General features: G+C 40.1%; 1 protein-coding gene across 1 annotated transcript in view; it reads left to right on the plus strand.

The window, feature by feature from the left end:
- The window catches only part of WDFY4 (WDFY family member 4), a 153,321-nt gene that overhangs the window by 21,924 nt on the left and 110,230 nt on the right, over positions 1-21,167 (plus strand). The window contains exons 9-16 of the mRNA XM_035897359.1: positions 385-545; positions 874-1,326; positions 3,229-3,333; positions 4,210-4,400; positions 7,031-7,641; positions 12,021-12,114; positions 18,212-18,426; positions 20,550-20,662. Coding sequence (XP_035753252.1) covers positions 385-545; positions 874-1,326; positions 3,229-3,333; positions 4,210-4,400; positions 7,031-7,641; positions 12,021-12,114; positions 18,212-18,426; positions 20,550-20,662 — 1,943 coding nt within the window. The remainder of the gene's footprint in view (positions 1-384; positions 546-873; positions 1,327-3,228; positions 3,334-4,209; positions 4,401-7,030; positions 7,642-12,020; positions 12,115-18,211; positions 18,427-20,549; positions 20,663-21,167) is intronic.

The following is a 21,167-nucleotide window of genomic DNA, read 5'->3' on the forward strand; positions in this document are numbered from 1 at the left end:
TTTTGACCTCTCACAAAATTTGAATTTTTACTCCCCAAAATAGGCATTCTTTTGGAGAGAATTGCTTTTTTTAAGAAAATATGTGTAACTAAATTCCAGCATTTATCTTCCTTTTCTTCAGAAGACTCTTACAATGTCACCTCAGTTTTCTTTTTCCAGTTTGTAAGTTTTGTTCTGATCCAGAATGTGTTACCATGGTGTGGAGTTACTGTTTGTAAGATGGTTAAACAAGTCACAGGAATAAGACAAAAAGACAGTAAAATAGACTTGGGAGGAGTGGAGAGTAAAATAGGTAGCTCCTGTGTGCTCAGTACCTGGTGATGTATCCAAAATGTTCATATTTCTAAGGCATGAACATATGACTGTCCCAAATTTTGTTCCTAGGTGTGAGGGGTTGCAGCCAAATGAAGGAGACCCCTATCTGGATGAGATCTTGGACATGCTGACTTGCCTTACAACCTGTGGAAAAACTGAACTAAAAGTTTCTGGCAATATTGTACACCCGCAATTACCGCACTTTGATTTTGAAAGGACACGGTCTTCTGGTACAGTATATATGTAGCTATGTAGGTGCGTCATAGAAAAATGAAGCTCTATTCATGATGTTTCTTAAGATGGAGGAAGTAGTATGAGATGGCATCTTCTGTTCTATGTGCTTAATACTGCAGGAGCCTGAATGCTACCTACCTCAAACTGAACTGTCAGTGTCAGCTGTAGGGTCTGATCCAAGGTTGAGAACATGCCTCCAGATCACATCCTTTGTGTCTATGACTCCTATGTCCACTCTCAGATATGTTTTAATATTATGATTATGGTGCTTGCAGTCTTAAATAAAATTGATGTAAAAATGATGTCACCTGGTTTATCCCACAGGAATGACAGTGAAAAACCTCCAGGCTTTTCAGGTGTTGCAGTCCATTTTCCAGAAAAGTAATGATCAGCACCTGTGTGGAAGAATATTGGCAGCAATTGGTACCATATGGGCCTGGGACACAGTGAACTTCTTTCTTCTGGAATGGACACTACAACCTATCAACCAGTTTACTGACATAATCAATTTCAAACCACACCTGGTCCAAGTCCAGTTCTTCAGACTGATGGAGTCCATAGTGCTAGACCTGTCCTATGTCCCCCATGAAATTTTGAAGAAGGTTCAGTATTTGATAAAGGAAAACATAGTGCCATTCTGCACCTTAACAGCTCTCCGCTGCCTTCTCAGCATGACCAAGAAGGATCTGTTATTCAGTGACATATTCCGTGACTCTGGGCTCTTAGGCCTACTCCTGGCACATTTGAGGAAGCAAGCCAAGATCCTGAGGAAGTCAGGTACAATTTTGTCATTCACAATGACTGATGAAGTAGTCAGATCAATAGGAATGAATGTATCTTTCTACAGTCAACTTAAAAATTTTATTTACTGAGTAGCTAGATTTTGTCTGCAAGCCAACTGGCCTAAGCTTATGACATACTAAGCTGGGTCCTTGCTGAAATCTTAGCTGTTTATCATTCTGTTCACTAGCCTAAAGAGTTCTGGGCTATTCTTCACCAGTATACAATGGATTATTCTGGAGGGTACCACTCAGCCCATGCTTTTAAACAGATCTTAATTTGGGGTTCTCTAGAATGCCAGTTTGAGAGTAGAGGAAGAAAGAGTTTTCCATGGTGCTTAGTTCCTCTGAAAATAACATTTAATCCTGAGGACTGATGGTGGAAAGCAGTTTCCTGAGTTGTAGCCATATTACTAACCCACAATTACTACCACCCAGTGTTATCTAATATAGTTATCTCCTATTATGAAAACAGGATGGTAATAGTCCTTGTGTGGTAACTGTAGGGTACAGTTGACTTAAGCTTTTAAATATGTGAGTCTGTCCCTTATAAGTGCTCTTTTAAAGACAAAATAATGCATGATAACACCTTCTGTGCTGTATGAAAGCACAGACAAGGGGAAATGGTTTTAAACTAGAACAGGGTAGGTTCAGGCTAGAGGTAAGGAAGAAATTTTTTTACAATGAGGGTGGTAAAACACTGGAACAGGTTGCCCAGAGAGGTAGTGGAGGCCCCATCCCTGGAAACATTCAAGGCCAGGTTGGATGGGGCTCTGAGCAATCTGATCTAGTTAGCAGTGTCCCTGCTCACTGCAGGGGGGTTGGACTAGATGACCACTAGTGGTCCCTTCCAACCCTAAACATTCTATGATTCTATGATTCTATGAATTGGGAAATGCCTTGAAATTTCAGTGCAATAGTAATTTAGCAAAGGAGGAGGGACCCAAAGTACTAGGTATAACCTCTGATGCAGCAAGCATAATTACTTATACACATTTATTCCAAGCAACAGAAGGAATATGAATTGCAACAGAAGTTCCAGAGTGCAGACATCCACTACGGGCAAGGACCCTTAGATTTGCGTTCTTGATATCAGAGAACTAGAGTTTTATATAAGAGTACTTGGATAAGGATTGTCAAGAGCAATACCAAGGCTCTTGAAAACTTACCTTCTGGTTATGAGCTGGTGCATAGGGGCTTTCTTCCATCCTTGCGTTAATTTCATTGCTTTAGATCACTTGGTGATCTAAATTTTATAGAATGAGTGATTGAATTGCTATGTAATTTGTAAATTTAGACACACAGATGAAGAGGGACAGGTGGGAAGATGCTGTGTGAAGTGATCACTGCTTTCCTCTTTTGGTTTCCAGAAATATAGCCTGCAAACTTCAAGACTTTTAGATCTAAAAATAACCTACCTTTCACTGATCCTGGAAATGTTTGCCTTTTAAACATGCAGGGGTTTCTGCTCTTCACTTTTAGTTTAGGTATTTAACCTACTTCCTGTTGCTATAATATTTTACCATTTCATAGCTCATAATCTGTAATGTTCTTTTATTTGTGTGTGTTCCTAACAGGCATAACTAAAGAGGTAACTCTACATCAGTTGAGAAGTGGAAACACCATTCTTACCAGTATTGCCTATAGTTATGCAGGAGATCTCAGTTGCAGAGGATAGAATCAGTCCTGTGTTTCCCAGTCCTAGACTAGACCCTGATAACTAGACAATGCCTTGTCTGTATGTTGTTGCTCATTTTAGGTTTCAAGTAATCTGTAAGTAATATTTAAGAGAAAATTGGAATTTGCTGGAGAACTGGTTTTCCTTTTTGGTTTAATATACTTCAGCTGCAGTTAACCATATCTTGTATAAATTGTATTACGACATTTAATATAATTACAGCTGGAACCCATCTTCCTGGTCTGGAAGAAGGCACTGAGAAGGAGTTAAATGCTGTGATGCTGAAGATGGTGGCCGCCCTTACAGCAGGGTCTGTGAGGAACGCTGGTAAGAAATGACATATGGCTGCATTACCTTTGTGATATTTGGTGGTAAGTGGCCACCATGCTTCTTAAGGAGCACGACAAATTTTCTGACATTTGTGCTTCAGTGAGAAGTATAGAACAAAAGCTAGAAGTGTAAGGATAACAGTATTACACTGGGAAGAAACATGGCAAAGATATTCTTATCCTGCATAATGAGGCTTATCCCAGCAGTTGCCCTGCTTCCCTCTTTCATGTGGATACTTCTGAAGTGTTTACATAGAAAACACAAACTTTTCTCGTGGAAAACAAAACTCTGTGTGTTCTGTGTATTGTTTGTTCATCCAGATTTTCATTCATTGTATCTATTATTTGAAATCTTGATGAGAACAGATGCATGCTGAGTAACACTCATAAATTTTGTATTGGCATACCCAAGAGGTGTATGTGTGGGAAATCTTGTGGAAGACAGTAATATGGAAGTGAACTTTTCTGAATACTGGAATCCACTCACTTAAATCACTCTTAAATCCTAGAATCATCATGTCTGCAACATATTACACAGTGCACATATATTGTCACAAACTATCAAACAGTCCCCTTCATAATCTAGAGAGATGTTTAAGCTGAAAACTAATAAGGCATCTTTTCCTTTTCATTCACTATTGTATTGGGAAGCTGTTGTCTGTGATGATTAGAAACCATGGTCATCCATGGTCATTTTATCCCTCGTTGTTCTTGTGCCGTTCAGTTTGTGTCATCTTTAGCTTAACCAGCTCTTCTTGCCTCTCCTGCTGCATTTGTAGAAATGTGGCACTTCACACCAACACTGAAAATCTGCTTGTGAAAACTACAAGTAAAGGATAGTTTAAATAACAAATGATACCGTATTTGTCCCCAGTTGTTCTGAAGGACTATGGAATGGTGCCATATATCAAGATATTTTTGGATGATGAGTGCTACAGGGGTGCTACTCTCAGCATCTTGGAGCAGCTATCAGTCATCAACTATGAAGAATATATGAGCATTATTATTGGAGCCCTCTGTTCTTCTACTCAAGGGGAACTACATCTGAAACTAGATCTGCTGAAGGTAATTAATGTGGCTTCTCACTTGGTTGCTGTTTTCTCGGAAACTGCTTGGCTCGTGGCAAATTGCTCTTAATCTCACCCCAACACCGTGCTTTTTCCCGAGAAGGCAAGTGCAGAAGAAAAAAGAGCTATGGGCCAGGTTTTGATTCTGGTAAATAGGATGCTTTGATTTTTAGCAATATGTGTGTGGTCAACACCTTCACTTGGGATCAGATTGTGAAGTATTTTGGAAGACTTAAATAGTAATGCAGGATGGAGAAATGGAAATGGCAAAGGGAACAGTTATATGAGCAGTTCCATGTAACGTGACAGAGAAAGGAGAAACGAATGTGAATTAAAGTGGAAGAGATGTGGAGGGAGAATGTGAGAAGAGGTAAATGGTTAAGATTGGAAGGGGCATCTTAGGCATGAGGTGAACAGCTTGATTCTGGTAAGTTTCCAAGGTTGAAAATGTGCTGTCCTTAGTTTTGTCATCTCTTGCATACACCGGTGTCATGGAAAAAGAGATGTGAGGTGATAGAAAGGAGTCGTCTTAGGAATGTTTGGATGAAAAAATTAGAACTATTTGTAGCCTCCATTGGGTTTATAGAGGGTCTGATCCATAAGCAGTGAAGCAGGGGAAAGAATTGGTGTGCTTTATTTTGGTTTAGATCGTAGGCATCAAATTGAAAAGCAGCAGTGTTGTAAGCACTGATTTAAAGTTTAATTCTACCTTCTCTAACAAGTGTGAACTGAATTCAACTTCCAGCACAATATAGCAGCTGCTTCTGTGATAAAAAAACATGTTACTTTAAATAAAAAAAAACCAAAAAAACCAAACCAAAAATGTGACAAAGTTTATAGCTTTTATTTGAAAAAGTAAACTTTAACAATATTTGTGGAAAAGTTGAGTATGGTGTCCAAACTAATATGAAAATAAATGCAGCTTCAGTGTCTAATTTTGACAAATGATAACTGTATTAAAGCATAATGTAAGCAAATGAATTTATTATCTACATCCATTGGGACTGTGATTGTGTTACACACAAATTCAGATTGATTTGCTAATATATATTTAGCTGTTAAAGGCTGAGCCCAAATGCAATTAGCACTGTTGTATTCCAATGTGGCACGTGGGCAATTATGAGGAATAACAAATAATGGAATGTGAAATAAATTCTGTTAACGTTAACTGAATTAGGGGGTTTCCAGCAGACATCGGTTTTATAGATTCAAGACAGAGGAATACTAACTCATAGGCAATTAAATTCTAACTGAGTTAGAGCTGGAGGAAATGTGGTTACTGTTGACCTTCTCTGAAATGTGTTAAAGCCATCCTGATAACTTCAACTCTGAGTTATTAAATTTACTCCCTGTTCAGAAGTCTCTGCCTGATTTGATACATTATCATACAAAATTGAATGACAGTAATAGAGTTCCACCTCCCATTCCAGTTCTGGCAACCCTTTCTCACAGTCCTAGATCCTGTTACAGGGAGATATATTTATGTTAGAAACTGTTCATCTTCAGCAGGTTGTGAAGTGAACCTCTTCCATTGGATATCTATTGGGAAACTTTATATGTAAAACTAGCCCTTTCCAATGTGAAAAGGTACAGCCTCAAATCTGAAAGCTCCCTGGTGCCCAAAAGAGCATCATATTTACAAAATGAATTGTGCTACATTGCAAAAACCTGGGACAGATTATATTCAAATACAGCAGACTGTTTCCTTGCAAACTTTTTCTCTCACTAATTTTACTTCCACCTTCACAACTCTTAGTAACTTTTCTAGATTTTTTTAAAAATGGCAAGTCAACATTTTAAAAATGGCATTCAACATTTACAGGTGGTATAGGTTGGTTTTATTGCATGTGTAATATTGTCAAATGGCATTCACTTTTAACCTGCTTTAAGGCCATTGAAGTTAGACAAAATCTAATGACCTCATCTTCTTGGGATCTGACTCTTTATTGCTTTTTTTGCCTCCAAAGTGTTGTGCGAACTTTAAACTCTGATGAGAAAAGGAATTATTGCCTTTCTCAATGAGGAGGCCCTGCTGCTTGCGCTATTTTTTGGGCCATCCTGTGTTGCTGCTTTTTTGGAAAGGGTCTGCTCAGTTCTTTGAGCAAAAGTCTAGTGTGGCTCCTCATGTGTATTCAGGGCTGTAGGAAGACTTGCTTAGAGACCTGTGCCACCCTCTCAGTTTCTATATGAGGTTATTTACAATTGAATCTCTGCTTTCATTTATTTAATGCAAAGGCAGATTTCTTGAGAGAGTCTGAGAAGACTGATGAAAGAATAGCCAAAGGTCTGAAACTACCTCTGGCCAGGCTGAGTAGCATGTGTAATGCAAAAAAACTTGATTTTTCTTTTTTTTTTTTTTTTCCTTATTCCTATGAACGCTATTCCCTACCTGTCAGGCTGACTCCGTGGGTTGCTCTTGAGGGGTGTGTTCAGATCTTGAGTTTGACTCCTTGGTCATATGGTGGAAGGGAGGAAGAGAGAAGTTGTGAAGTGGTGACTTGTACTTTGACCAACTTTTTTTTTTTTCTTCAATGAGTGAAATTTCGGTGAAAGAATTTTTGGCACAAACTTGAAATTTTAAAATATTCTAAAGCTTCTTTCTTTCTCCTTTCTTCCCAATGTTTGTAGTCACTCCTGAGGATACTGGAGAGTCCCAAGAGCCATTCAGCTTTCAGAACCTGTAGCGGATTCAATGGACTCCTGTCCCTTCTTTCAGACATGGAAGGTGCATTGCAGGACCCTCCATCTGGTTTGTGGACAGCAATTGGACAGAATTGCATATTGGAGCTTGTTTTCTACACACTTCAGGGGATAACAGCAGCACTGCACCTGGACCCTGTCAACAGCAACTTCTTCCAGAGGAATGGACTCTTTGAAAAGATGGCAGAGGATCTCGGGTCACTCGGATGCTTCTGGACACAAGGGGAATGGCAAATCCCTCTAAGACTTGAGAAGACAAGGACATTTGCAGAATTCTTGGAAGCAGCTTTCTGCTCTTCAGAACCTTTCCCAACATGGCTAAAGAACTGCATATGGATTCTGAATTTTCTTGATCGCATGGTCAAAGGAACCCTCCATCTGGAGAGCTACTTCATGGAGAGAAAGCCAGAGATGGAAGAGGCATCAAGAGATGATCAGGAAGGACCCCAAACTCAAGAAGAGAATCCTCTTGTTTTCAAAAGACCAGGGAACAAATTACCTGCCTCTGCCTATAGGCTATGGGGAAACCCTGAAGAGAAGTAAGTCTTTATTTACCACAGGATAATAGTAAGACTGGTATCTGCATTTTGTATGGTAGTAAACTGAGGTAAGGTGTAACATAACCTGCCTAGAATAAACAAATCAGTCCCACCCTCCCAACTCCCAGGCATCCAGACAGCAGAAATTACCTCTTCTTGAAAGGTAAATGATAGTGAACATTGGTGCATAAGTGTTTGGCAGAGCAGTGGAAGACACAACCCTGAGAGTTGCAGAGTTTGTGCTGAAGGTTCTGACGCATGGAATGTGGGAGTAGCAAAGGGTTGCTAGGACTTGAAGCTTGCATTTAGTCTCTGCTTGAATCTGTCCCAATCAATTTCTATTTTTTCAATTTCTACTTTTTCAATTATGTGGAAAGCTGTTTCCAGACACCTGATACATTAAATATAAAAGCTATTTTAAGTTATTTTAAATGCTCCCTCCGCACATGTGTCCAGGCACATGTGTACGGATACACATGCTCTCACTGATCTACTCCTACAGCTGAAATAGAGAAAATTGGAAAAGGAATAGTAATGCTGCCTGCCTCATATAATGAAGGATTATATCAATATATATATACTTTGCAGGAAGGAAAGACTATCACAGAAATCAATGTAACTGTCAGCTGTGAATCAGTTCTGAATAACTTGCATTTCATAACTTGTGATACCTTCTGCCCTTTCACGTGTCCGTAGCTTTATCTTGGATCTCTCAGTCCTATTCTCAAAAATGTTTCTGGTTGGAGTTATGCTTAAAAAGGTTAAGTTTAAAACTGAGAGTTCCCTTCAGCCCTAGGTTATTCCAGTCATCTTCCAGGTTTAAAGACCAAGTCATTAGGTCTGCCACTTGTAGCTAGCAGTCACCGAAGTCAGCAGAACTTTTGTTCCCGGAATAGAGGCAGGCTGAGTAAGTATTTCTGGTCATATTTGTACTTGTTTGAAGCAACTAGAAAAGCTTGCAGTAGATTTATTTGCTCTTTGTGCAGCAGATTTTGAAATAGTCTTGGAGATGTTTGTTCCCTATCACCACTCTTTGGGTTACACTGGAAGCTTTTGGTTAGATACTCAGTGCTGGTGAGAGGACTTAGTGTCTCAGGAGGAAAAAATACTCTTTTCAAAGTAGATCTTCCTAGCCCCATTTGGGAGAATGTGGGTCAATGTGTGGAGAGCATATGGATGGTGATGGCTGTGAGAAGTCCATAGCCTGTAGCTTAAGCGCATGTATAAGGGAGGCTCAGGGAAGATAAGGGAGAAAGAGTAGATCAGTGGCAATGCTGGGAAGGGTATGGCTCTGCCTTCTGCTTGTCTTTCTCAAGTTACTAGATCTGAAACACAAAGCAAGGCTTCATAGGTCCTTGTGTTTTGCCTGCTGAGCTGTGAGGCTGTGCAATAACTGAATGAATACCACTTGTGGAGAAATTAATCATGTAAATTGGGATCCATTCAGTTCACAGTGTCTGGTTTGGGACAGTTTGATTCTGGGATGTGAAGGCACAAAAGGAAGCCAGATTAGCTAGAAGTGGCTGGACAGGACAAGTGTATGCAAACACAGTGGAGGAACACGTACTGGCTATGCAAACACTGTGGAGGAACATGTACTGGCAAGCCGCCAATCTTCAGGCCACAAAATCTGTGTGTCCTCTTCCAGCAGTAAAGTTTCTGAAAATAAAAATAAGAAAGCAAGTTCCCAGGGTTCCTGCAAGCCTGTGGTTCCCCTGATGCAGCTTCCTCTTAGCTGAACTCTTCACTCACACTTCCTCCTAAAGAGGGCTTCAGCCTGGGGCTATGCAGCTTGAAAGGAGGAACGTGAGTGCAGTCAGTGTAGGTGGCCTGTGATGCCCCATCCTGCAACATGTATTTAACACCCCTGAAGAGAGGGAAAGGACGTGATTCTACAGGAGCCTGTGACTGAGACATGGGAAAATCAGCAGGTTTTGGGCAATATTCTAGCCCCTTGAGCTGTCCTGTAGTCAGTGATGCCGCAAGCTGCCGGAACACAGGGGAACTGACCCTTTCATTCGCATCTGAAAAACAGCCCTCTGTGTTCCTCCTTCTGCATTAATGTTTGAAACACCTTCTGTGACAGATGGGGTTTCTGTTTTAACTTTTGCTCCTGGTAATTAGAGATAGCTTGCTGCAAGCTATGTTAACTGAGGCTGGTCTCTCTTTGGGAGGGAAGCCCCTCTCATGCCCACCCTAGCAGAATGGCTGCTGCAGCTACTGTTACCACAGACTTGCTGTGCTAATGGCTCTTCAGGTTCTTTGTGGCATCTCATTTTGTCCCCAAACCCTCTTATCTGTCTTATTTTTAAATAACAGCTAGGGCAGAGCAGATTTGGGATTCACACCGTGATACTGATGGGGCAGATGGAGTGGAATCATGGGGCTGACTGGATAGCCCTGAGGCAGGAGTGCAAGAGACAGGGTATTTTGCAGGAGTGAGGAGTTGGTACCTGGAGACAGCTTTTGTACTAAGGCAAGCTGGAAAATGAGGGCTTCTTGGAAAATCACAGATAAGGCTTAGAGAGAGAGAGCGAGCAGGCTTATATAATATTCTTAGAGGTGAGTGAGCATGCAGTGCTGGCAGGGAAGTTGAGGTATAGTTTGATGCTGGTCAGGGACTCTGGGTTTTTCTTCTTTATTCTTCCTTCTTAGAGTGTGTTGTTAGTGGAGTGCTAAACCTGCCAGGCAGTGCCCAAAAGTAAGAAAATATCTCCTTATAGTTACGGCAATGTCTTAACCATTTCATGATTTTATTTATTTTTTAAAGGATAGCTTTCTATTACTGTCTTCTAATATTCACAGTTTGTTAGCTCACATTTTGCCTTTGTTACATATCATATGGGTTATTTAAAAAAAAAAAATCATATGAAAAAAAATTTTAGGCTTGGGTTGCCTAAATCTTTAGGAAGACTGCTGAGTGTTAGGAGAACTGGACACTCTGCCTGGCAATGTATTTTTACAGTGTTAGAGATAGAAGTTTGAACTGAATTGAAAGTTTGGGAAGTCAGTCCTTGAATACAGTGGCTTAGGCTAAAAATGAACTTGCTCTGGGGAGCACAGCTGCAGCAGGAAAACAGACTGAAATTTCAATCCTATTGATTCTAGTGAGCCTCTCTTTAAAGGTTGTTAGTGGTTTTTGGGCGAGATGGAAGGAGAGTGTATTTTCAGTGTGTACTTTTTTTCTTGTTTGACATTAAAAATCTCACCCACAGTCATGTCAAGTACCAGGTGTGTGTGTCTACTCTGGAACCACTGCTGCAGTATTTATACCAGATCTGATTTTGATTCATTACACAAAAAAATACTGCAAATAGACAGTTTCTTTGAAAGTATTTTTCTTGAGGGTGCAGTAAGAACCATTTGTCACTGTGTGGCAGTGTGCTACACATTACTGCCTGCTCTGATGTATCGGATGAGCCTTTTTGGAAGTGACTAACATGTTAATTACAGCCTTTTTACCCTCCTTTAGGTCCCTCATAAAAGCTTTTTTTTATGCTCACTCTTTTATTTGTACCCTTTGTTTTATACAGCCCATAAAGCATATTGTGCTTTATTCTTTCAGTGTAATTATGCCTGTTAGATGCTGCCTTTGCTTTTCTCATGAGATCTATTTGGGACAGATGCTTCTGACAGTGCACATCACAACTCTGGTTCAGAGGTGGACCCAGAAATGCTGATGATGCTCTGAACGTGATGAGCCTTCAGTGCCTAAACTAGTGTGGCTTCATCTTTGGGAGATATCTGACCTCTGGCCTGCACCATGGCAGAAGCAGGTCTTCTCTGTGGTACCTTGGCCTCAGTTCCTTCCTGTGCCTGAATGTACAAAGATGATACATGGCAAAAATGAAGAATGGTGGGGAAGCACAGATATTTAAATTTCTTTTACTAGTTTCGGCAGATTTTGGTGTTGGAAGGGAAGAGTGACATACCAGTTTCATCAAGACTGTCTCATCTTTGCTTACTGCTGTTATGATTTGAAAGTACTGAAGTTATTGTCTGGTCAAAGTTAAAGACTTCTTGAAAACAGAAAATATAATGCTACTTCTGGGCTGATGCATCAGAGATCCCTCTGGTTGTCTGTTCTCTGTACTACAAGTACCTCCAAAGGCAAAGTTTGTTTAAAGAGGCTGCTGCGCATCTTTGAACGTACACGTCCCTGAGATGTGAGCTCATGAGCAGGTTATGTCCTGTCTTTGTTACTCTAAGGAGGCTTCCAGCTCTTCTAGGTCATCTGTACTGTTAGCTTAGTTTCAAATGCTGAGCCTGGTTACTGCTAGGATGATTTAGTGCTGTACTCTCCTGGAATATTGTTGTACTCTCTTTACTGTTGTTAATGATGATTATGATGGTAAGTCTTGTGGGTCTTTTTGCTGCAGGTGGGAAACAGAAGACTGTGCCATTGTACATCCAGGTGCTGTCTGTGTTATGGTGAGGTTGTTGCCGAAGCTGTACAAAGAGGGACACTCTCAGGTGAGTCTGAGAATATCAAAATGCCATCTAAACAGTGTCTGCTACTTTTCTGTAGCTTCATTTCCAAGAATTGCTTACTCTTTGCAGATGTGGAAGTACTGAAATTTATGTAGAACACTGGCAGGAGGAACAGCACAAAATTCACCAAGTCAACAGATACAAGAACAACAAAGGCTCTTGGCTATCAGTTTGTCTAAGTGTTTCTATATCTGTCTAATGCAGTGCATGGGTCTTGGTCCACAATATTTACTGCAAAGACACAAGTGTAGAAGTCCCTCAAATTGTTTAAAATATTGCTAATGGACCTAGCAACAAAAACAGTCTAGCTATTTAGCCCTAAATGGTCCATAAACTTTCAGTGCAGTTTAGAATCTGCTTTGCTTTGTCAAAACTTCCATATGCCCACCCACTCTGAACAAGCATATTGCCTATATTGTATCTGCTATCTGGTCTAATATAGTTGAATAAAGTACGTATGGAGGGATTGAAATAAAGCCAGATTGTTCATCCAGAGCTATGGAAGGTGGGAGTGCAACTAACTATTGGCACATCCTCACTCTGTGTAGCAGAACCAAGCCATCAGCTAGTGAAATTTTGTTAATTACGGTAATTAATTTCTGAAAAACAAGTAGAACGGTTAATTGGATGAGAGAGAGTGTCATCAAGAAACTATCAGAGTTGGCTCTAGGGCTGAGTTCTATGAGAGAGAAAGCCTCTCAGACCCTCAGTAGATGGCAGTGTTCTTAAAAATATGAAGGGCTAGAGCACAAATTCCAGCAATTTCAGCTACGTATTTAAGTGCATTCATCTTTTCTTCCTTTCTTGCTCCTTTTTTCATAGTCAACAAGAAATTGTTTCTGATAGTGTTTTAGTATTGCTGTTGTGAATAGGATTGGTCCAGGAAAAATGGGACCATTGTTACGCAGGGTCCTGAGTCAGACTCTGGCTAGGAATTAACACATGTACTGAAGGGGTTTTGATGAAATGATCCCCAAAAAGGGTAGAGGAAAACAAGAATTTTTCTGGATAATTCTACTTAAAAGTAGGTGAGAGAATGAGTGGATACTCATGCCCTGTAGCTTGTGCAGCTCACTGATGCTACCAGGTAGTAACACAAAAGGCTGGACTTTAGCGTCTTTAATCATAATGTGTTGCATGTACACTTGTGAAATGAGATGCTACTTGGAACATGGGAGTCAGGCAAGATCTGATGCAAAAGGTGGACCTCAATGGCTCATCAAGGGGAGCTACTTGGTAGAAAATAACAACTGAAGGAATTTCCCTTTGAATAGAAATATTCTATCTGAAACGGGGTATTGTTCTTTCTCTTAGTGCAACAGTAATTGACAGCTATATGAGAGATGAAATAATTTCTTTGTGGATGGAGCTTTTTTACTGCAGACTTTCATTCAAAAATCTGAAGGGGCTTCTTGCTCTGAGTTTAATACTGAGAAAAATAGTACACTTTTTTAGGAGTAATGGTGAATAACAGACAGTAACTCCTCTCTTTCTGCTTGTTCTAGTGCTATGATAGATCTTTTAGGCCCAGGTGTTCAGGAGTAATCTGGAAAAATCTTCAGAATCAGTTCAGGTCATGTGCAAATACTTTGCTTTCACAGAAATTACAGTGAGAAAGCACTGCTTTTACAGAAACATTAATGGAACTCAATAAAATTAATGTACTTTGATTCTGACCCTCAGAGATAATATCCATTTCCTGCCAAATTTGCTGCTTCTCAATGACCTTTGTCAGACCCAGGCAGTGATGGACTGAAGCAACATTGAGCCTATCAGCATAGAAAAAACAGTAGCAGACAGTAAAACAGGGGGTCTTGCACTTCAGCCATTTCTTCTGACTGTCTAGAATGACAGTTAAAAACTGAGAAGAATACATCTGTGATTGTATATTACTGCCATTCCTAGGTATGATCAAAAATCATTTGAATGACATATGGGTATGGAAATTTGCTTAAAATCCTTAAAACACCCACCCCCACCCAAGAGACAGTCTTTGAGTCAGTAAACTGTATTTACAGGATATTGCTCATGTTCATGCTTAGGACTGATACTAAGCCAGTTCCCATCAAACTGCACACAGTTTGACTGAATACAAGGTGGGTTTTCCTTTTATTAATATGCTCCCTGTTTAGTGATGAAAGATCAGCATTGTCACATGTTTCAAAAACTAAGTACATGTGAGACAGGTTAGCATCAACTTCAGATATGTGGCTCAGGATATTCACAGTTTTCCCTCAGTGTCTGGCATTTTGGAACTGTGGCTTTTAAGACTGTAGAGTGTTGTGGATCTTTCCCTTTCGTGATGTCAGGTAAGATCTCCTAGATCTGATGAGGCTGGGTAAGGAAAAGAAAACAACTTTTGAGAAGAGAATCAAAGCATGATTCAGTTCTGTCATCATCCTGGCAGGTTTCTTGTGAGTACAGACAAAAAATTCCTCACATGATTCATTATGTAAATTGTCTATACTTTTGTTCAATAATATTATTGCTTCCACAGCTGGATTTGTCTTCTCTATTTTTATCCATGTCTATCCTATGATGAACTGCTATCATATTCACTGTTGTAAAACTAAAATGTGCATTAGTAAGGACTTTGCACCTTTTTAAAACATCTTTATCCCTGTTTTAAGTTCAGCCTAATCTAGTTGTTCTCACTGCAGATGTTAACAGCATAACACTTTCCAAGTATTTGTACTTCTTAAAAATGTAAATTCTTTCTGAACTAAAAAGGTCTCTGACATAATTGGATATGGCCCACAGAAGGCTGGGTGGCATTTCAGATTTGTCTGCTTCAGACATATTACTAATATGACTGCTAATGTAACTGTTAATATCATAGTGAATTCCTAAATTACTGCACTGCATTATCTGTGCTAGGAAATTCTTCAGGTATTTGGCCAGAGCTTTGTTGCCCTTTGGGTTGTGCAGCCAAGGCTTTGGGAGAAAGGAAAGGAGAATGGGCTGGTACTCTGGTAGGAGGAAGGAGACAAGAAACACCCTGGCACCAAGTCCTCCAGGTTGGGCTGGTAGCTCTTTCCCCTTAGCACTTTCCTGCAGGCTTTGCTCCAGCCTTGTCTCCTGGGGGATTTTTCTTTGCTGAGCCTGGTCTGATTATAGCACAACTACAAGGTTATTTTTGGGCTTTTAGTAAGAAGTTTAGTTGTTCATTGATCAACCAGCTTCTGAAGCTTTCACTGTTTATATAGACCAAGCAATTTTCTTCCTGTGCTTCCAACTACAGCATGTCCTTTTATTTGTCCTGTTTCTCTTGCTATTCACTTTCTCCTTAAAAAGCAGCCAGTGTCTCTGAAGTTGCACTAAAATCTTGGTAATGTACCCTGGGTTAAAGAGATAGGAACTCTGCCAAAAATCCCTGGCGAACTATACTGAAGATTATTTTCTACTTTGCAGTTGTATCATTTATATGGTGGCACACAGAGACAGCTTTACCTTCCTCTTAGGTGTCTGATGAACATCATATTATAGCACTGCACTGAGCTTAGAAAAATGAGAAGGAGACACTGCATTCAGCTAATACTGTGGGGAAAAAATACTGCAACTAAACGTAGTTTGGTGAACAAGAGGTCTGTCAGACCACCAGAATTAACAAAAGGATTCATAACATGAAAAAGAGATTTTCTTGCCTGGCTTCAAATGGTCAAGAATTGCTAGTATATTTTCTCTGAAGGCAATAGTAGCCCTGGTATTCATACAAGGAAAGCTCTGTAGCTTCTCTTAAACACAAGCTGTACCAAGGGGAAAAGTGAAGATCCTGATGGAGATGGTATAATTTGTGAGGCATTTAACTAGGCCCTATCTAGGTCATGTTTTTTGGAAATGGAGAAACAGTTCATAGTGCTTTTTTCCCTGTCTACTTGCAAGGAGAGGATGAACACAAGGTATTCTGTAACTTTGTAAAGCTAGTTATACATACTGTCAGCAAAGTAAATTTTGCTTGTTAAGGTCAGTGGGTGAGAGTTAATCAGCAAAATATTGTGACAGAATGGCAATGAGCTTGCAGCTGGGAACTATGCATCAGGAATTTGAGCTGTGGTGAATTTCTGAATTATTTATTTTTTAAAACATTTTAAGGAAAAAAAAATTGCACAGTTGATTTTCAGAAGTGACTCAAACTCTCTACAGATAATGGGTTTTAAGCTGATGGATGCTACCTTTTTCTTTTGAAAGCATGATTTAAGATCCTGGGTCACTTGGAAGTTTTTGAAAGCACTACTTCTGATGCCTTGATTTCTTCATTGGTAAAACTAAATCTCTGTGGTATGTTAGGAAGTTAATTCTAATTTTCTGTGAAGGGCTGCTAGCTTTTCAAGTGAGAGGTGCTCCTGAGATTGAAAACTAAGTTTGCTTTTTACAATTACACATAGAATAATTGCTGTATCATTCTTAAACCTAAGAAAATTACATCCTTTTGAAATGAACCCACACTGCCAAAAGTTCAAAGTTCTTGCTCATCTTAAGCATAGCATAATCATTTTGAAGACTAATAACATTGAATTAAATTCAGCTACCAAGTTTTGAAACTATGGGCTGTTAGGAGCAAGAATCTGGGAACTGCTTAAACAATTGGGCAAATTGCTAGGTGACATTTTGCCCTTAAGACTCTAATCTGAGGCAGAGCTGTAAGCCCAACTACATTCTAACTGCACCTTCAATATCCTGATTCATGGTGCAAGTAATATGTGTTAGGAAAATCAATCCATGCATATAGAAACACACAGACTGGTTTCCTGGCCACCATTAGTATTTCCACTAAAATCTCCTTTTACTGGAAATAAGATCCATGAATATGGCACGTTTTATTCCAAACAAGACAATACTGGTATTGACAAAGCTGCTAAGCTAATAAAAACAATCAATTTTTTATACACCATTATGCTTTTATTGGATTTATTTTGGAGTAAACCAGTAGTTTCACCTAGTCAAGACCTGTGTCCTTCTCTGTTTTCATATGGTTTTATACATCCAGCTACTTTCCTGCATCTAGTCAAAAATTGGGTAAAATAGTAATTAAAAGATCCAGAGAGTTGTAAGTGAGGCTTTGATATACTGAAGCAATTAAATGCCTCTCTGAAGAATAGTGTCGTTTAGTCTGGTGGATGACTTCTGTATATGAGATGCACAGTGAAACTTATGTCACTGAGAACAAACAGTCATTCAGAGAAGAAGATGTTATCCAAAGAACTTGTCGTTCAGATATCAAAAATAGTAGTTGAGTTTACAAAAATAGTATGTATGTTGCATTGGATGTGCTAGTATTATTGTCTAAGTATTGCAGTTGGGGCTTTTAGTTGCTGAGCACTTTGAAAGCAAATTGCGTATTGGCTTTGAATTTGTCCTGTACTGGTTTTGAGAGGTCTTGAGGGTGGTGAATGTTTCATTTTTGTAAGATTTGTGTTCAAACATACAATGTTCAGTTAGTTTTGTCTGAAATCTTGTTAGGTCAATGTGGTAGGCTCCATTCCTAATTGGGAACAAATTGTTCTAAAGATAATTTATGAGAATTGAGATATTTCTTTAAGACCCTTAAGAAGCTATAATGAAGTAAAGCTTCAATTCAGCAAAACATAGAGAAGTGTTTAAAATTAAGTAAGCTTCATGATATTGCTAGATACAATTTTGTTTAAGAACGGTGCTTTTAGAATGAAGAGTAGGTCATGTCAATTTGACCCTCCACATGCTTAATGCTAAACATATTCTCAGTTACTGTATTGGTCTTGCAGCTTATATCTAATAACCTGCCCTTGGTGGTGGTCCCTTCTTTTGAAGGAGAACTGATTGTTCTCTTCCTTCACTACCATAGTCTTGTGGCAGGAAAGCTCAGCTGTGGATGGCTGAGCAGCTACTCAGATGGATACATACACTGTTCAAGTGCTGAACTTTATAGAACAGCCATGCAGTTGCACCTGAGCATCTGGCCTTAGAGGCTTCTTTTCTGGGCCATATTTTTATGCCCAGAGTTTTAACAATTGCAAAAAAATAAAGGGGAAAAAAAGAATAATCAGTCATCATGTACAGTTTTAGTTCCAGCCCACTGACTTCAGTTCTGTGTCTGTTTTAGCTTTCACAGGAAATACAGTGTGCTCTGGTTGATCACATCCAGTCCCTGGTGAAGTCAGAGAAGAGCCGCCAGGTGATGTGTGGATCTGGCTTGCTGAGTACCATCATAACAACCTGCCAGGATGCCTTCCGCAATGAAAGCCATCCACTGCATCTGCCCCTCACTAGAGTGTTTGAGAAGCTTGCATCACAGGCTATTGAGCCAGATGTGTTAAGGTATCTGTAGCTAACAGAACCATTTTGCTTTAGTGGCACAAATTTTTTGCAAAGTTTGTGTAATAATTGGATACTTCATGTAGTGCTCTGATTCAGCAAGACTCTTAGCCTTTTGCTTCAAGTCTCAGTTAATACTACTTACATATTGGTCACAAGTTCTATGCTTAAATGACTTACTGAAGTTAGTATGAGTCCGTAATGTTCTGCTGCATCATCTCTGGAGGGATTGTAAAGTCATTTATGAATGGTAACTAATTAAGTAATTGCAAAGCAACTAGGGTTATTCAGGGTTATTTTCTTCTGGTATTCATATGGAGAAGCTGTTTCTTAAAGAGTAAAAGTGACTTTCTCTTAGCTCGGATCCATGTTAATGACAGATGCAGAAATAAAAAGTGTAGTCTTATTTCTCAGCCTGTTCATTCTACTTTGAGGACGTACTTTCTTCTTTAGTGCTATCAAATGCTAGGCATGAGAGTACCTAATAGACATAAGAGTGCAGATGAATGTGGATATGCAGTGGTAGACTGGATTTATTCTACTCAAAACCAGAACAGAGTTTCTTAAAAACAAATAACAAAACCCAATGCCCCCAAACCATAGATTTTTCTGAAAAGTTAGGAGTATTGAAAAGTATTGCTGAAGCAAATAAACCTTTGATTTTTTTCAATACAAAACCCTCGAAAAGGGAAGTGTAAAGCAAAACAAATATTTGTGATGATACAATGGAAAACATTGCTTCTGTTTTATCTGGGGTGTCTTTAAAATTTGATATCCAAGAAGGAATCATAGAATAGTTTGGGTTGGAAGGGACCTTTAAAGGTCATCTAGTCCAAGCCCCCCTCCAATGAGCTGGGACATCTTCAACTCGATCAGGTTGCTCAGAGTCCTGTCCAACCTGACCTTGAATGTTTCCAGGGATGGGGCATCTACCACTTCTCTGGGCAACCTGTTCCAGTGTTTCACTACCTCCAGTGTAAATAATTTCTTCCTTATGTCTAGTCTAAATCTGTCCTCTTAGTTTAAAACCATTACCCCTTGCCCTATTGTTACAGGCTCTACTGAAAGGTTTGTCCCCATCTTTCTTATAAGCCCCCTTTAAGTATTGAAAGTCCACAGTAAGGTCACCCTGGAGCCTTCTCTTCTCCAGGCTGAACAACCCCAACTCTCTCAGCCTTTCTTCATAAGGAAAGGTGTTCCCATCCCTCTGATCTTTTTTGTGGTCTCCTCTGGACCTGCTCCAACAGGTCCGTGTCTTTCCTGTACTGAGGACCCCAGATCTGGATGCAGTACTCCAGATGTGGTCTCACCAGAGCCAAGTAGAGGGGCGGAATCACCTCCCTCAACCTGCTGGCCATGCTTCTTTGATGCAGCCCAGGATATGTTTGTGCTTTCTGGGCTGTGTGTGCCCATTGCTGGCTCTTGTCCAGATTTTCATCCACCAGTACCCCTAAATCCTTCTCTGCAGGGCTGCTCACAACTCCTTCATGCCCCAGCCTGTATTGATACTGGAGGTTGCACTTGGCCTTGTAGAACCTCATGAGGTTCACATGAACCCACTTCTTGAGCTTGTCCAGGTCCTTCTGGATGGCATCCTGTCCCTCAGGCATGTCAACTGCACCACTCAGCTTGGTGTCATCTGCTAACTTGCTGAGGGTGCACTCAATCCCACTGTCTGTCATTGAAGACATTAAACTGTATTGGCCCCAGTACGGACCCCTGAGGGATGCCGCTTGTCACCAGTCTCCATTTGGACATATAGAGCTATTGACCACTACCCTCTGGATGCAACCATCCAACCAATTTCTGATCCATGAAAGTCTACCCATCAAATCCATATTCTGCAGTTTGGAGTGAAGGATATTGTGGGGGACCGTGTGAAAGGCCTTAAAGAAGTCCAGATAGATGACATCCGTGGCTTTTCCTTTGTCCACTGATGTAGTCACTCCATCATAGAAGGCCACTAGGTTGGTCAGATGTAGAAACAAAGTTGGTCTCCAGAAGGCTGAGCTGTATTTGCATGGTTGCTATGACTCCAAAGTGTCTGGCTTGGTTTTTTTCCTTTTTTTTTTTTTTTTTTTTTTTTTTTTTTTTTTTTTGTTGCTTTCTTCTTTTTTTCATGTTAGGCAATTTCTTTGGTTGCGAGGTTCTCCACCACTACCTTCCAGGCCCAGCACAAACAGAACCGAGGCCCTTTCATGTCAGGGGAGTGGTTCAGCTAATGCAGCTTGGAATGAAGGTAAGCACGCCTGTTGCTGATACAGTGGCTGGGTTTATAGATGTGTCTCTAATGACTATTTGGTGCTTAAACTGTTCTCATGCCTATGAGACAACTGATAAAGCATGGTGCAAATTTTGGCGTTATAGTCTTTGCAGTCATTCTTTAGATCCTCTCCCACATGTTGGTTGTATCCATTCTGTTATGGCAGAATTGAATGGTCTGTGTATAAGAAAAATGGAACCAATGGGTCAGGAACATTTTTTACTAGAGGCAAAGTTTGGAGCTGCCTGAAGATGTGTGGGGAGAAAATACAGCTGTCACTTCTGTAAGCTCATCTCTCCTGCCAGCCTCCCATTTTGAAATTCCTTCAGTGCAATATGTTCAGTGCAATTGCTGAGGACTTCTGCAGGCTGATGAGGATGTATTAGTTGAAGAGCATGCAGTTCTGTTCTTAGCAGTGATGAATTGAATACAGGCAAAGTCTGTGACTATGGTGCAGACACTAAACTAGTTAGGCACTGTG

Source organism: Egretta garzetta, unplaced genomic scaffold, assembly GCF_000687185.1.
Source record: "Egretta garzetta isolate BGI_Z169 unplaced genomic scaffold, ASM68718v1 scaffold56, whole genome shotgun sequence".
NCBI classification, from domain to species: domain Eukaryota; kingdom Metazoa; phylum Chordata; class Aves; order Pelecaniformes; family Ardeidae; genus Egretta; species Egretta garzetta.